The following is a 15,681-nucleotide window of genomic DNA, read 5'->3' as shown; positions in this document are numbered from 1 at the left end:
TTTTTAACAAATCAAAAACTGAAAAATTGGGCGTGCAAAATTATTCAGCCCCCTTAAGTTAATACTTTGTAGCGCCACCTTTTGCTGCGATTACAGCTGTAAGTCGCTTGGGGTATGTCTCTATCAGTTTTGCACATCGAGAGACTGAATTTTTTTCCCATTCCTCCTTGCAAAACAGCTCGAGCTCAGTGAGGTTGGATGGAGAGCATTTGTGAACAGCAGTTTTCAGTTCTTTCCACAGATTCTCGATTGGATTCAGGTCTGGACTTTGACTTGGCCATTCTAACACCTGGATATGTTTATTTTTGAACCATTCCATTGTAGATTTTGCTTTATGTTTTGGATCATTGTCTTGTTGGAAGACAAATCTCCGTCCCAGTCTCAGGTCTTTTGCAGACTCCATCAGGTTTTCTTCCAGAATGGTCCTGTATTTGGCTCCATCCATCTTGCCATCAATTTTAACCATCTTCCCTGTCCCTGCTGAAGAAAAGCAGGCCCAAACCATGATGCTGCCACCACCATGTTTGACCGTGGGGATGGTGTGTTCAGCTGTGTTGCTTTTACGCCAAACATAACGTTTTGCATTGTTGCCAAAAAGTTCAATTTTGGTTTCATCTGACCAGAGCACCTTCTTCCACATGTTTGGTGTGTCTCCCAGGTGGCTTGTGGCAAACTTTAAACGACACTTTTTATGGATATCTTTAAGAAATGGCTTTCTTCTTGCCACTCTTCCATAAAGGCCAGATTTGTGCAATATACGACTGATTGTTGTCCTATGGACAGAGTCTCCCACCTCAGCTGTAGATCTCTGCAGTTCATCCAGAGTGATCATGGGCCTCTTGGCTGCATCTCTGATCAGTCTTCTCCTTGTATGAGCTGAAAGTTTAGAGGGACGGCCAGGTCTTGGTAGATGTGCAGTGGTCTGATACTCCTTCCATTTCAATATTATCGCTTGCACAGTGCTCCTTGGGATGTTTAAAGCTTGGGAAATCTTTTTGTATCCAAATCCGGCTTTAAACTTCTTCACAACAGTATCTCAGACCTGCCTGGTGTGTTCCTTGTTCTTCATGATGCTCTCTGCGCTTTTAACGGACCTCTGAGACTATCACAGTGCAGGTGCATTTATACGGAGACTTGATTACACACAGGTGGATTGTATTTATCATCATTAGTCATTTAGGTCAACATTGGATCATTCAGAGATCCTCACTGAACTTCTGGAGAGAGTTTGCTGCACTGAAAGTAAAGGGGCTGAATAATTTTGCACGCCCAATTTTTCAGTTTTTGATTTGTTAAAAAAGTTAGAAATATCCAATAAATGTTGTTCCACTTCATGATTGTGTCCCACTTGTTGTTGATTCTTCACAAAAAAATACAGTTTTATATCTTTATGTTTGAAGCCTGAAATGTGGTAAAAGGTCGCAAAGTTCAAGGGGGCCGAATACTTTCGCAAGGCACTGTAGCTGTTCTGTAGGAAATTACCTTTGTGGTGACAGACTGACTGTTTCTCACCACACCCCGAGCCCTGCCGTGTCCTCCTAACGTGCGTGGGTCAGCAACTTGTGACAAGAGAGGCGAGTGACACAGGGGTAATTTGAACACGCCTGTCACCGCAATAACCCCTAGCGGGACTCTGCAGAGGTTTTTTTTGATCACATGACTCCGCTGAGGATGGATACCGTGTTTGCTGGAACTCAATTCCTGTTAGCCTCCCCTGTGTGCATGACAGGGCGCCATGGAAACAGCCCTAGTGTCAGTGACCTTTTTGGGACTAGTACATGCACAAACATAATTGGAATTAGAAATTGTTGCTGCAAACTAGCCTCTCTACGTGGACCCCTGTTGTTCACAGAGAGCATCACAACAGGCAAGATGCTTGGTGATATGATGGCAATGATGAGATCATGAACACTGACAAGTTCAGGACCATGTTCATTAGGCACCAAACAGAAAAAAATGATCTGAAACAGGGAATGAATACCTGAACTTGTAAAATAAGAAACGTTTGTTTTTGTTCTTTATTGAAAAGCATTTTGCCACAGTGTGCAGTAATGAATACGACCCAGGTAAAAGGCTATTGATATCCACGGGTGAAGTGTGATGTCTCTGTATCGAGTTTCAACCACACAGTAATTAAAACGCTCTGCAGATTTCATGGCTGCCTTTCATCTAGCCTTGCTGGCCCACCTAACCTTACACCCAGTCAATTGAATGGGAAGGATAATTTTCTAGTACAAACTGCAAACAACCTCCCTGACAATGCAGGCAGTAAATCAATGAGTTGTTCTGTTGTGGGGTATCATCACGTTCTAATGTAGCCTTTGCTATGTGAGGTCAACTGCTAACAATTTATATCACACTGCTCTCCTAACATTGATTTATAGTGCAGAGTGATATTCATATTCAGCATTGCTCTGGGACCGTGTACAGACAGAGAACTCGGTCTGGCTGCCCAATGTTGTTTCACAACGACAAGCTAAGCAGCAGAAAATTATTCAAGCCAATTAGCCATATGTAAAAACATCCAAGAGGGCTGTCTGTCTCTTGATGTCCACTAGACTGACAGAAGACGTTTGTTGTTACAATCTTAAAGATGAAAATACTATACAAATATAGTTCACAAAAGTCATGATATTTTTGATTGACACTGGAAAATATAGACCTAGTCAATATATTATTAGATTTGTGGCACCAGGCATTATTCTATTCTGTTCAAATCAAATTGTATTGGTCACATACACGTGATTAGCAGATGTTATTGGGGGTGTAGCAAAATGCTTGTGCTTCTAGCTCTGACAGTGCATCTAACAAGTAATATCTAACAAATTACACAACATATACCCAATACACACAAATCTAAGTAGGAATGAATGAAGACTATATACATATGGACAAGCGATGTCAGAGCGGAACAGACTAAGATACAGTAGAATAGAATAGAATACAGTATATACATATGAGATGAGTAATGCAAGATATGTAAACATTATTAAGTGAGTGAGATACCATAGAATAGTATAGAAAATAGTATATACATATGAGATGAGTAATGCCAGATATGTAAACATTATCAAAGTGGATAGTGTTCCATTCCTTAAAGTGGCCAATGAGTTATAGTCTATGCCTATAGGCAGCAGACTCTAATGTGCTAGTGATGGCTGTTTAACAGTCTGATGACCTTGAGATAGAAGCTGTTTTTCAGTCTCTCGGTCCCAGCTTTGATACACCTGTACTGACCTCGCCTTCTGGATGATAGCGGGGTGAACAGGTAGTGGCTCGGGTGGTTGATGTCCTTGATGATCTTTTTGGCCTTCCTCGGACATCGGGTGCTGTAGGTGTCCTGGAGGGCGGGTAGTTTGCCCCCGGTGATGCGTTGGGCAGACCGCACCACCCTCTGGAGAGCCTTGCGGTTGCGGGCGGTGCAGTTGCCATACCAGGTGGTGATACAGCCCGGCAGGATGCTTTCAATTGTGCATCTCATCTCATCGTTGGTAATGTTCTATTCGATTCTGTTATACTCTATTATGTTCTGTTTTGTTCTATTCTAACTTGCATAGATGGACAAGGTGTACTTTGATATAATAGTTATCAATGTGTGGCACCACTCGGGCAATTACTTGTTGTTATTTGCATGGAGGTGGTCACCTTGGGGGAGAATAAAAGTACAGTTTGCTTTTACTGCCACCTTGTGGTGAGATTATATCACACAGAGTAGCGTAATCAGTAAGGAAGATTTTAGATTTATACATTGGGTTCTGTGATCTTTTTTTAAAATTACATGAGTACATTTTAATTTTGACATGCATATAAGATTCCTCCTCTTTAAAATACCCGCGCCAGATCTTGCGGGTGTCAGATGCTTAGCAACCTGCAGGTTGTATCTTAATTCCAGCCAATCAGAATATTCTGAATGCGGACCAACCACATTGAATAATTCAGGCACCAATTTTAAACCGTCATTTACACAAATCACTGTAATTTATAAATAAGTGATCGAAGATATATTGCCAGCAATTACATTTGCTAACATTATTTAAGGAAAGAAAACGTACAAAATATTTCCATTGCCAGAGTAAAGTTGTTGCTCTCCTTCGCTGAACACCTGCAACTAGCTACGTGAGCTAAGTACAGTACAGTAACGTTACAGTAAGCTACAGTAGCTACCTTGGATGCAAACTTTGTATTTAGCTAGCTAGCTTCGCCAAAATGCCATCTCGTGTTGACGATTATAAGGTGTTGTATACCATAGGAACGGGGTCTTATGGCAAATGTCAGAAAATACGGAGGAAATCTGATGGGAAGGTAAGTGTTTTGCTTTTTACAGCGTGCACTGTACTGTACCTAGCTCGCTAACGTTAGAAGCTAGCAAATGTAACGTAAATGTAACCTGTCTACAGTAACGTTAGTGAATTTATTTATATATAAATATATATATATTATATAAATGTATATTTTTTGTTTATTTTTATTTTTCGATATGTATACTTTGACAATGTAAGTAATAATGAAATTGTCATGTCAATAAAGTCAATTGAATTTAATTGAATATATGGTTCGACTTTGTGTAGCTAACGTTATGCTTACTTTAGCTAGCTAGTTAACGTTAGTTAACATGGCCACTAGCGTAATAAACTCAACTCCATTGAGTTCACCAAGTAAGCCACCAGGCCAGGTACGTTAGCTTCTGGGCTCGTGAGCCAAAAAGGGGTTCCAAAAATGACCTCAATAAACAGAAAGGGGCACACCAGACCTCCCGATATCTATGAACAAAACTAAATCATAAGCTATGTTGTTTACCTACAACTAAGGATTTGGTGTCATATAACTAACGTTATGTATGTGAACCATACAGCATTTGAAGTAAAACAAGTTAGTACCTAGCCTTCAATGTATATGTTTATTTTCCCTCTTTAAAGTATGTTCCCAACGTCAAAAGCATTTTATTCCATGCATTTCCTGTGAAACCTTAGAAATTAAATAACATTTGGCCAATCAATAAATGCTTAGTTTTGCGGTGTTTGGGTTCATCATAGATTCTAGTTTGGAAGGCGCTGGACTACGGCACAATGGCTGAGAGCGAGAAGCAAATGCTGGTGTCCGAGGTCAACCTCCTCCGTGAACTGACGCATCCAAACATTGTGAGATATTATGACCGCATCATAGATCGGACCAACACTACACTATACATCGTTATGGAGCACTGCAAAGGCGGCGACCTCTCCAGCCTCATCACCAGATGCATCAAAGAAAGGTGTGTGTATTTTGTGCTGTCGTGTTTACCTTGGTTTCCTTGTCCATCCATGTATACAGTGCATTCCTAAAGTATTCAGACCCCTTCCCTTTTTCCACATTTTGTTATGTTGTCTTCTAAAATGTATTAAATTCACATTTTTACTCATCAATCTAAACAGAATAACCCATAATGACAAATTGAAAACAGGTTTTTAGAATTTTTGTAGTAAAATGCAAATGTAGTAAAAATAAATAAATGCCTTATTTGCATAAGTATTCAGACCCTTTGCTATGAGACTTGAAATTGAGCTCAGGTGCATCCTGTTTCCATTGATCATCCTTGAGATGTTTCCACAGCTTGATTAGTGTCCACCTGTTGTAAATTCAATTGATTGGACATGATTTGGAAAGGCACACACCTGTCTATCTATATAAGGTCCCACCTTTGACAATGTATGTCAGAGCAAAAACCAAGTCTTGAGGTCAAAGGAATTGTCGGTAGAGCTCCGAGACAGGATTGTGTCGAGGCACAGATCTGCAGCATTGAAGGTCACCAAGAGCACAGTAGCCTCCATCATTCTTAAATGACTTCCTAGAGCTGGCCACCAGGCTAAACTGAGCAATCGGGGGAGAAGGGCCTTGGTCAGGGAGGTGACCAAGAACCCGATGGTCACTCTGACAGAGCTCCAGAGTTCCTCTGTGGAGATAGGAGAACCTTCCAGAAGGACAACCATCTCTGCAGCATTCCACCAATCAGGCCTTTATGATAGTTGCCAGACGAGAGCCACTCCTCAGTAAAAGGCACATGACAGCACGCTTGGAGTCTGCCAAAAGGAATCTAAAGAGCTCTCAGGTCATGAGAAGCAAGATTTTCTGGTCTGATGAAACCAAGATTGAACTCTTTGGCCTGAATGTTAAGCGTCACGTCTGGAGGAAACCTGGCACCATCCCTATGGTGAAGCATGGTGGTAGCAGCATCGTGCTGTGGGGATGTATTTCAGGGACTGGGAGACTTGTCAGGATCAAGGGAAAGATAAATGATGCAAAGTACAGAGAGCTTCTTGATGAAAACCTGCTCCAGAACGCTCAGGACCTCAGACTGGGGCGAAGGTTCACCTTCCAATAGGACAACAACTCTTAGCACACAGCAAGACAACGCAGGAGAGTCTCTGAATGTCCTTGAGTGAACCAGCCAGAGCCTGGACTTGAACCAGATCAAACATCTCAGGAGAGACCTGAAAATAGCTATGCAGCGATGCTCCCCATCCAACCTGACAGAACATGAGAGGATCTGCAGAGAAGAATGGGAGAAACTCCCCTAATACAGGTGTGCCAAGCTTGTAGCGTCATACCAACGAATACTCTAGGCTGTAATCGCTGCCAAAGGTGCTTCAACAAAGTACTGAGTAAAGGGTCTGAATACTTATATAAATGTGATATTTCCGATTTTATAAATTTGCAAACATTTTTTTAATTGATTTTTTACTGTTTTTTTGCTTTGGCATTGTGTGTAGATTGATGAGGGGGGAAAACGACGTAATCCATTTTAGAATACGGCTGTAATGTAACAAAATGTGGAAACGGTCAAGGGGTCTGAATACTTTCCGAATGCACTGTTCATACAGTGGGGCAAAAAAGTATTTAGTCAACCACCAATTGTGCAAGTTCTCCCACTTAAAAAGATGAGAGAGGCCTGTAATTTTCATCATAGGTGCACTTCAACTATGACAGACAAAATGAGAAAAAAAATCCAGAAAATCACATTGTAGGATTTTTAATGAATTTATTTGCAAATTATGGTGGAAAATAAGTATTTGGTCACCTACAAACAAGCAAGATTTCTAACTCTCACAGACCTGTAACTTCTTCTTTAAGAGGCTCCTCTGTCCTCCACTCGTTACCTGTATTAATGGCACCTGTTTGAACTTGTTATCAGTATAAAAGACACCTGTCCACAACCTCAAACAGTCACACTCCAAACTCCACTATGGCTAAGACCAAAGAGCTGTCAAAGGACACCAGAAACAAGATTGTAGACCTGCAATAGGTAAGCAGCTTGGTTTGAAGAAATCAACTGTGGGAGCAATTATTAGGAAATGGAAGACCTACAAGACCACTGATAATCTCCCTCGATCTGGGGCACCACGCAAGATCTCACCCCGTGGGGTCAAAATGATCACAAGAACGGTGAGCAAAAATCCCAGAACCACACGGGGGGACCTAGTGAATGACCTGCAGAGAGCTGGGACCAAAGTAACAAAGCCTACCATCAGTAACACACTACGCCGCCAGGGACTCAAATCCTGCAGTGCCAGACGTGTCCCCCTGCTTAAGCCAGTACCTGTCCAGGTCCGTCTGAAGTTTGCTAGAGAGCATTTGGATGAAAAGAAGATTGGAAGATTGGGAGAATGTCATATGGTCAGATGAACACAAAATATAACTTTTTGGTAAAAACTCAACTCGTTATGTTTGGAGGACAAAGAATGCTGAGTTGCATCCAAAGAACACCATACCTACTGTGAAGCATGGGGGTGGAAACATCATGATTTGGGGCTGTTTTTCTGCAAAGGGACCAGGACGACTGATCCGTGTAAAGGAAAGAATGAATGGGGCCATGTATCTGGAGATTTTGAGTGAAAACCTCCTTCCATCAGCAAGGGCATTGAAGATGAAACGTGGCTGGGTCTTTCAGCATGACAATGATCCCAAACACACCGCCCGGGCAACGAAGGAGTGGCTTCGTAAGAAGCATTCCAAGGTCCTGGAGTGGCCTAGCCAGTCTCCAGATCTCAACCCCATAGTAAATCTTTGGAGGGAGTTGAAAGTCCGTGTTGCCCAGCAACAGCCCCAAAACATCACTGCTCTAGAGGTGATCTGCATGGAGGAATGGGCCAAAATACCAGCAACAGTGTGTGAAAACCTTGTGAAGACTTACAGAAAACGTTTGACCTCTGTCATTGCCAACAAAGCGTATATAACAAAGTATTGAGATAAACTTTTGTTATTGACCAAATACTTATTTTCCACCATAATTTGCAAATAAATTCATGAAAAATCCTACAATGTGATTTTCGGGATTTTTTTTTTCTCATTTTGTCTGTCACAGTTGAAGTGTACCTATGATGAAAATTACAGGCCTCTCTCATCTTTTTAAGTGGGAGAACTTGCACAATTGGTGGCTGACTAAATACTTTTTTGCCCCACTGTATATCCAATGGCCATCCCTCTCTGACACCTAGGTAGCGAACGGCGGATACCCACCCTTTGTGGGTGTTGAACACTGGCCTCCCAGCCTGTAGGCAAACTCTGAGGGTTGTCATGACTAAAAAGAATAATACAAATTGCATTTGGCATGTTCAAGGTAAGCGTGTTGGTTGGTAACTCTGTGCATGTTGTGTTCCTGCTGGCCAGGCGTTACTTGGAGGAGGAATTCATCATGCGAGTCATGGCACAGCTTACTCTTGCACTGAAGGAGTGCCATCGCCGGAGCGATGGTGGGGCCACAGTGCTGCACAGAGATCTCAAGCCCGCCAATATCTTCCTGGATGTCAAGCAAAATGTCAAGCTCGGTGACTTTGGTCTCGCAAGAATCCTGAACCATGACACCAGTTTCGCTAAGACTTTCGTCGGAACCCCTTACTACATGTCGCCTGTGAGTCAATAGCAAAAGCAAAGGCTTTGGGAATTGGGAATCCTATGATTATGGTTTTAAAAGTAAAACTTTTTTTTTCAACCAGATACTCTGGTTTTCTTTCTTTTTTAAACACATTTATTGGATTTGGGTAAATTATAAAGTAGTTTGACAACTATTTGAAAGCATTTAAATTATATCAAACTCAATCGTTTATCTTTTCCATTGATGAAGACATGGTGTCTCATGGTTTGGTGGAGAATGCAAAATGGGTCAACTTTGAGCACCTATTTCCTGAATGTTTTGACATTCAGGTCCAAAATGTCACTTTCTGACCACTTCTTCCATGGACAAACATGTATGGAAATGTATATTTAAATCAAAAGGGAGGCTGTCAAAAAGTAATGCAATTCATATGGATTTGCCCATTTTCAAACAGGACAATCAACATAATTGGTACAGAAAAATACAACACCCCCTCCCTCCCACCCCATACTCAAGTTTTCTAATCAATCTGTCCATGTGTGGACAATTCCATATTTTACAGGAACAAATTAATCGCATGTCCTACAATGAGAAATCGGATATCTGGTCCCTGGGATGCTTGTTGTATGAACTCTGTGCCTTATCGTAAGTTACCTTACCGGTCATCTATATTCTTACTAAATATCCCTCAGTCAATGCCTTAGACTACAGTCTGACGCATGTTTCTTCCATCAAGTCCTCCTTTCACAGCTTATAACCAAAAAGAGCTGGCAGAGAAGATCCGAGAGGGGAAGTTCAGGAGGATCCCCTACCGGTACTCAGAGGAGCTGAACACACTCCTGTCCAGAATGCTCCATTTAAAGATTTGGAATATGTTTCACGGCACAGAAAATCTTCATCTAAAGTTCAAGTCATCTTGTGAGCAACTCCTCACTGCAGCATACCTGTTGAGGAGATCATTATTTGTCTCCATCGCCAAGCACATTATTATGCTCAAAATACAATTTCAATGTCAAGAGATTTTAATCCCTCCTGCCCACCATTCTACTCTTTGTTGATTTGGCTGTTGTTGTGCCTCGTTGCCAGGACTACCTGAGGCCCTCGGTGGAGTCCATTCTCCAGAGCAGCCTGTTGGTGGACGTGGTCGCCGATGAGCAGAGGAGGATGCAGGCGCGCAACTGGAGGAGTTCGGCTAATCCAGAGAACCCAAAGCCAGCCGGGTCTTCAACCTCCCCGACCGCTGCGGCGCTGAGGCTCAAGGAGCAATTGCTGCGGGAGAGGGAGAAGGCCCTAAAGGAGTGCGAGGAGAGGCTGGAGCGTGAGTGTTTACCCTTATCACGATTAAGCTTAATTTTGTTCTTAATTGAAATTTCAATTCACTTAAGTTGACTGAATTGAAAACTGATTCAACCCCAACCCTGGTCCCTATAATGTCAGAGTCACAGATGAGACCCCTCTGGTGTTGGAACACGGATGTTCTTTTAATCAGTGTTGCTTGGTGTGGACTGCTGAAACATCTATAATGATTGTTGTTTGTAGTCAATGTGTCACTAGCTATGCTACTGAGTGTATATAGACTGAATTGTTTGTAATCTGTGGAATTTTTATGCTGTAACTCTGGTGAATTAGGCTTTCATTGTAAATAAGAATTTGTTCTTAACTGACTTGCCTAGTTAAATAAAATCAAAAATATATATATTCCTCCTACAGAGCGGGAGCAGGAGCTTTGTGTTCACGAGAGACTATCGAATGAGAAACTTGCCAGGTAAAACAAAGCTCCTTTGGATCACTTCACTTGAAATGCAGAAAACTGCTGTTTTAATGACACATTAGACTAAATGCTAAGGCTTTAGTCCTCCAAGATGTGTTAATGCTACTTTCCTTCACGCTTTGCTGTCATAATCGCATTCCTTGCTATAAAACTGCAAGAGGGTTGGCTATACTCTATTTTGACTCCCAACAATTTATTTTCATTTCAGAGCGGAGAGTTTGTTGAAGAGCTGCAACCTGGTAAAACAGCAGAAGACCCTGCCACCACTCTATTCCAATGACATGGGTATGGGTGTCAAGCGAAAAACCAGGAAAAGGGAGGATATGTGATTTTGCTTCTTTATTGAAGTTGAACAATATGATATAGGGTAGCCATGTTTTCAGATCAAATAAAGGGGAGGGAATAAATTTAGGTCACTTTAAGACACCTGTGTTTTTCTCTGGGCAAATTACGAACTTGAGAATTGTTTTGGTAACATATTATGGGAGGGTATTTTATCTGCACATAATGTAGCGCTCAATAAAACCTTTTCAACATGTGTAACTTTTTGCCATCTTGGCCCCCTTAGATGTGGGAGAGGAGAATGTCCCCCCTGAAAAGAAGATCAGTTTTGCCAGAGACAGCAAAGAGAACCAGAGGCCTGATCAGAAGCAGAGTGAGAAGAGCCAGGAGCTGGGGCTGAAGAGGAGGCTGCAGGCAGCCAACCTGCGGACCCAGGCCCTGGAGGAGGTGGAGAGGAACTACCAGCTCAAGAGCAGGCAGATCCTAGGCATCCGCTAGCACCAGGAGAGCCTGCTGTTTAGGGCCTGATTATCAGTGTCATGTGAATGGATGTCTGAGCTAGGTCCCAGAAGCTACTGGTCTCTGCTCAGTCTTTCTGACTAATAGAGAGTTTTAGAGCTACTGAAAGCTAGTGGTCACACCCTTTAGGGAAAATGTGTAGCTTTAATTTATTTGTATCATAGTGTGAGTGATAGTACTGTGATGAAATGGCTAAATATTGGACACCAAATATATGTTTTTTAGTGGTGTGTTTGTTTTTTCCACCTCAACATTTCAAATGTGTCGATGTTAGACTTAATTGCACTGAAGTTATGATGCTTTGTACATACTGTGGCATTAAACATATATTTCAAGGGCTGTGTTGGTACAGTATCTAGAGATGTATAAATGGGTGTCCACTCCCACATACACTGCTGGAAATATGTAAATGTTTTGCAAATATGAGTTTAGGAATTGGGAAGGGTTGGCAAACGTCGAGGCCATTGTTTTCTGTTAAAAATAGACACTGGTGACCCAACAAATGTCTGTTTCAGTGGAATTGTTATCTGATTGACATTTGTCTTTTATTGTTCCTTTGCCCTTGGCTTGTCTCCTATTCATCTCAAATGGGCATTTTGATTAGGGCTACATGATGGTCAGCTCTTGCTACCCTTTCTAAATGTTTCATTTTATGTTCTCAGCAGTTTGCAAAGAAATGTGACCATGTAAATGATTTGGGAATATAACATGTAAGGGTGAGTGGCCTCTTGTAGAGGAAGCTATGTAATCAGAGATTGATTATTGTTGAAGAATGTACATTCTCTTTATTTCTAAATGAAAGATTTATGTTACATGCAAGTGATCTCATTCTCACCTTGTAAGGTTTATCTGTTGATTGAGTACGGTTACATGCACACAATAATGCAATTTTTGTGGATAGTCAAATTAATATAATAGTTTGATTAAAACGTTTACATGGTTTGCAAGAATAACGATTTCCCTAATAATCCTGTTTACATGGACACATCTGAAATCAGGATACCAGATGGCACTCTGGCAAATGCAGAATGTCGATCAAAATAAACGTTCTAACACAGCGATCATGTTATTTTTGGAAGCATAAATGATTCTGATTTCGAACATATAAAATGTGTATGTGAAAATGACTTAGACGCATACATTCAGTTCGGAACTAATTCCACTCGCACTAAAGTGATAGGCTCGCTCGGCTGTCGTTAGCACTTACGGAGATCAAATGCACAGCTGGAACGCCGATTAAGGTGTTTACGTGCCCTAATAATTTCCTCTAGCTATCAACTAGTAGATACAGTGCGGGTAGGCTACCTACATCAGGAGATTAATATGGATGAGAGCGATATTATTTGGATTTGTTCAACTGCAGCCAAGCATCGATCTTCATGTCACCAGAATAAGACAAGTCGATATTTATTGGAAAGGATCATCAAACTCATTACTTTGCACATTCATCACCCTGTGAAGTTCATAATTTATTTCCTCGAGACAAATACAGGGTTTCCAAAGCTCGGTCATGGGGCCCACTGGATGCACATTTTGTTTTTCGCCCTAGCACTACACAGGTGATTCAAATAAAGCTTTGATTGTTTTATTCCACTGTGAAGTGCTAGAGAAAAAAAAACGTGCATCATGTGGAAGGAACATATTGTCGACATTTATAAAATTGTACCAGCGTTTCATGTTTCCATCAGCCCGGTCGTGACTTTTTCATGAATCAGGTGGCGCAGCAAAGCACTGTATCTCAGTGCTAGAGTCGTCACCACAGACCCAGGTTCGATCCCGGCCTGTATCACAACCGGACGTGATCGGGAGTAGCATAGGGCCGCGCACAATTGGCACAGCCTCGTCTGGGAAACGGGAGGATTTGGCCGGGATAGGCCATCCATTTTTTTATTTATTTTTTATTTCACCTTTATTGAAACAGGTAGGCTAGTTGAGAACAAGTTCTCATTTACAACTGCGACCTGGCCAAGGTAAAGCATAGCAGTGTGAACAGACAACAACACAGAGTTACACGTGGAGTAAACAATAAACAAGTCAATAACACAGTAGAAAAAAGAGTCTATATACATTGTGTGCAAAAGGCATGAGGAGGTTGGCGAATAATTACAATTTAGCAGATTAACACTGGAGTGATAAATGATCAGATGGTCATGTACAGGTAGAGATACTGGTGTGCAAAAGAGCAGAAAAGTAAATAAATAAAAACAGTATGGGGATGAGGTAGGTAAATTGGGTGGGCTATTTACCAATGGACTATATGTACAGCTGCAGCGATCAGTTAGCTGCTCAGATAGCAGATGTTTAAAGTTGGTGAGGGAGATAAAAGGCTCCAACTTCAGCGATTTTTGCAATTCGTTCCAGTCACAGGCAGCAGAAAACTGGAAGGAAAGACGGCCAAATGAGGTGTTGGCTTTAGGGATGATCAGTGAGATACACCTGCGCGTGCTACGGGTGGGTGTTGCCATCGTGACCAGTGAACTGAGATAAGGCGGAGCTTTACCTAGCATGGACTTGATGACCTGGAGCCAGTGGGTCTGGCGACAAATATGTAGCGGGGGCCAGCCGATTAGAGCATACAGGTCGCAGTGGTGGGTGGTATAAGGTGCTTTAGTAACAAAATGGATGGCACTGTGATAAACTGCATCCAGTTTGCTGAGTAGAGTATTGGAAGCTATTTTGTAGATGACATCGCCGAAGTCGAGGATCGGTAGGATAGGCAGTTTTACTAGGGTAAGTTTGGCGGCATGAGTGAAGGAGGCTTTGTTGCGGAATAGAAAGCCGACTCTAGATTTGATTTTAGATTGGAGATGTTTGATATGAGTCTGGAAGGAGAGTTTACAGTCTAGCCAGACACCTAGGTACTTATAGATGTCCACATATTCTAGGTCGGAACCATCCAGGGTGGTGATGTTAGTCGGGCGTGCGGGTGCAGGCAGCGAACGGTTGAAAAGCATGCATTTGGTTTTTACTAGCGTTTAAGAGAAGTTGGAGGCCACGGAAGGAGTGTTGTATGGCATTGAAGCTCGTTTGGAGGTTAGATAGCACAGTGTCCAAGGAAGGGCCAGAAGTATACAGAATGGTGTCGTCTGCGTAGAGGTGGATCAGGGAATCGCCCGCAGCAAGAGCAACATCATTGATTTATACAGAGAAAAGAGTCGGCCCGAGAATTGAACCCTGTGGCACCCCCATAGAGACTGCCAGAGGACCGGAGAACATGCCCTCCGATTTGACACACTGAACTCTGTCTGCAAAGTAGTTGGTGAACCAGGCAAGGCAGTTATTATAAAAACCGAGGCTACTGAGTCTGCCGATAAGAATATGGTGATTGACAGAGTCGAAAGCCTTGGCCAGGTCGATGAAGTACTGTCTTTTATCGATGGCGGTTATGATATCGTTTAGTACCTTGAGCGTGGCTGAGGTGCACCCGTGACCGGCTCGGAAACCAGATTGCACAGCGGAGAAGGTACGTGGGATTCGAGATGGTCGGTGATCTGTTTGTTGACTTGGCTTTCAAAGACCTTAGATAGGCAGGGCAGGATGGATATAGGTCTGTAACAGTTTGGGTCCAGGGTGTCTCCCCCTTTGAAGATGGGGATGACTGCGGCAGCTTTCCAATCCTTGGGGATCTCAGACGATATGAAAGAGAGGTTGAACAGGCTGGTAATAGGGGTTGCGACAATGGCGGCGGATAGTTTCAGAAATAGAGGGTCCAGATTGTCAAGCCCAGCTGATTTGTACGGGTCCAGGTTTTGCAGCTCTTTCAGAACATCTGCTATCTGGATTTGGGTAAAGGAGAAGCTGGGGAGGCTTGGGCGAGTAGCTGCGGGGGGGGCGGAGCTGTTGGCCGAGGTTGGAGTAGCCTGGAGGAAGGCATGGCCAGCAGTTGAGAAATGCTTGTTGAAGTTTTCGATTATTATGGATTTATCGGTGGTGACCGTGTTACATAGCCTCAGTGCAGTGGGCAGCTGGGAGGAGGTGCTCTTGTTCTCCATGGACTTTACAGTGTTTCAGAACTTTTTGGAGTTAGAGCTATAGGATGCAAATTTCTGCTTGAAAAAGCTGGCCTTCGCCTTACTGACTGACTGCGTGTATTGGTTCCTGACTTCCCTTAACAGTTGCATATCGCGGGGACTATTCGATGCTATTGCAGTCCGCCACAGGATGTTTTTGTGCTGGTTGAGGGCAGTCATTTCTGGAGTGAACCAAGGGCTATATCTGTTCTTAGTTCTGCATTTTTTGAACGAAGCATGCTTATCTAAAA

The 15,681-nt window shown here is 42.5% G+C and overlaps 1 protein-coding gene across 1 annotated transcript; it reads left to right on the top strand.

Moving 5' to 3' along the window:
- Positions 1–4,206: 4,206 nt before the first annotated feature.
- Positions 4,207–11,399, top strand: LOC139407733 (serine/threonine-protein kinase Nek2-like). The gene is made up of 9 exons (XM_071151587.1): positions 4,207–4,302; positions 5,034–5,251; positions 8,644–8,884; positions 9,411–9,493; positions 9,585–9,709; positions 9,933–10,166; positions 10,559–10,613; positions 10,828–10,904; positions 11,188–11,399. Exons 1-9 carry the CDS (start codon positions 4,207–4,209, stop codon positions 11,397–11,399), a joined length of 1,341 nt encoding a protein of 446 aa, XP_071007688.1.
- Positions 11,400–15,681: the final 4,282 nt, after the last annotated feature.

Source organism: Oncorhynchus clarkii, chromosome 4 (genome assembly GCF_045791955.1).
Source record: "Oncorhynchus clarkii lewisi isolate Uvic-CL-2024 chromosome 4, UVic_Ocla_1.0, whole genome shotgun sequence".
In the NCBI taxonomy this organism is placed as follows: domain Eukaryota; kingdom Metazoa; phylum Chordata; class Actinopteri; order Salmoniformes; family Salmonidae; genus Oncorhynchus; species Oncorhynchus clarkii.
This window is presented reverse-complemented; position numbering and strand designations above follow the sequence as displayed.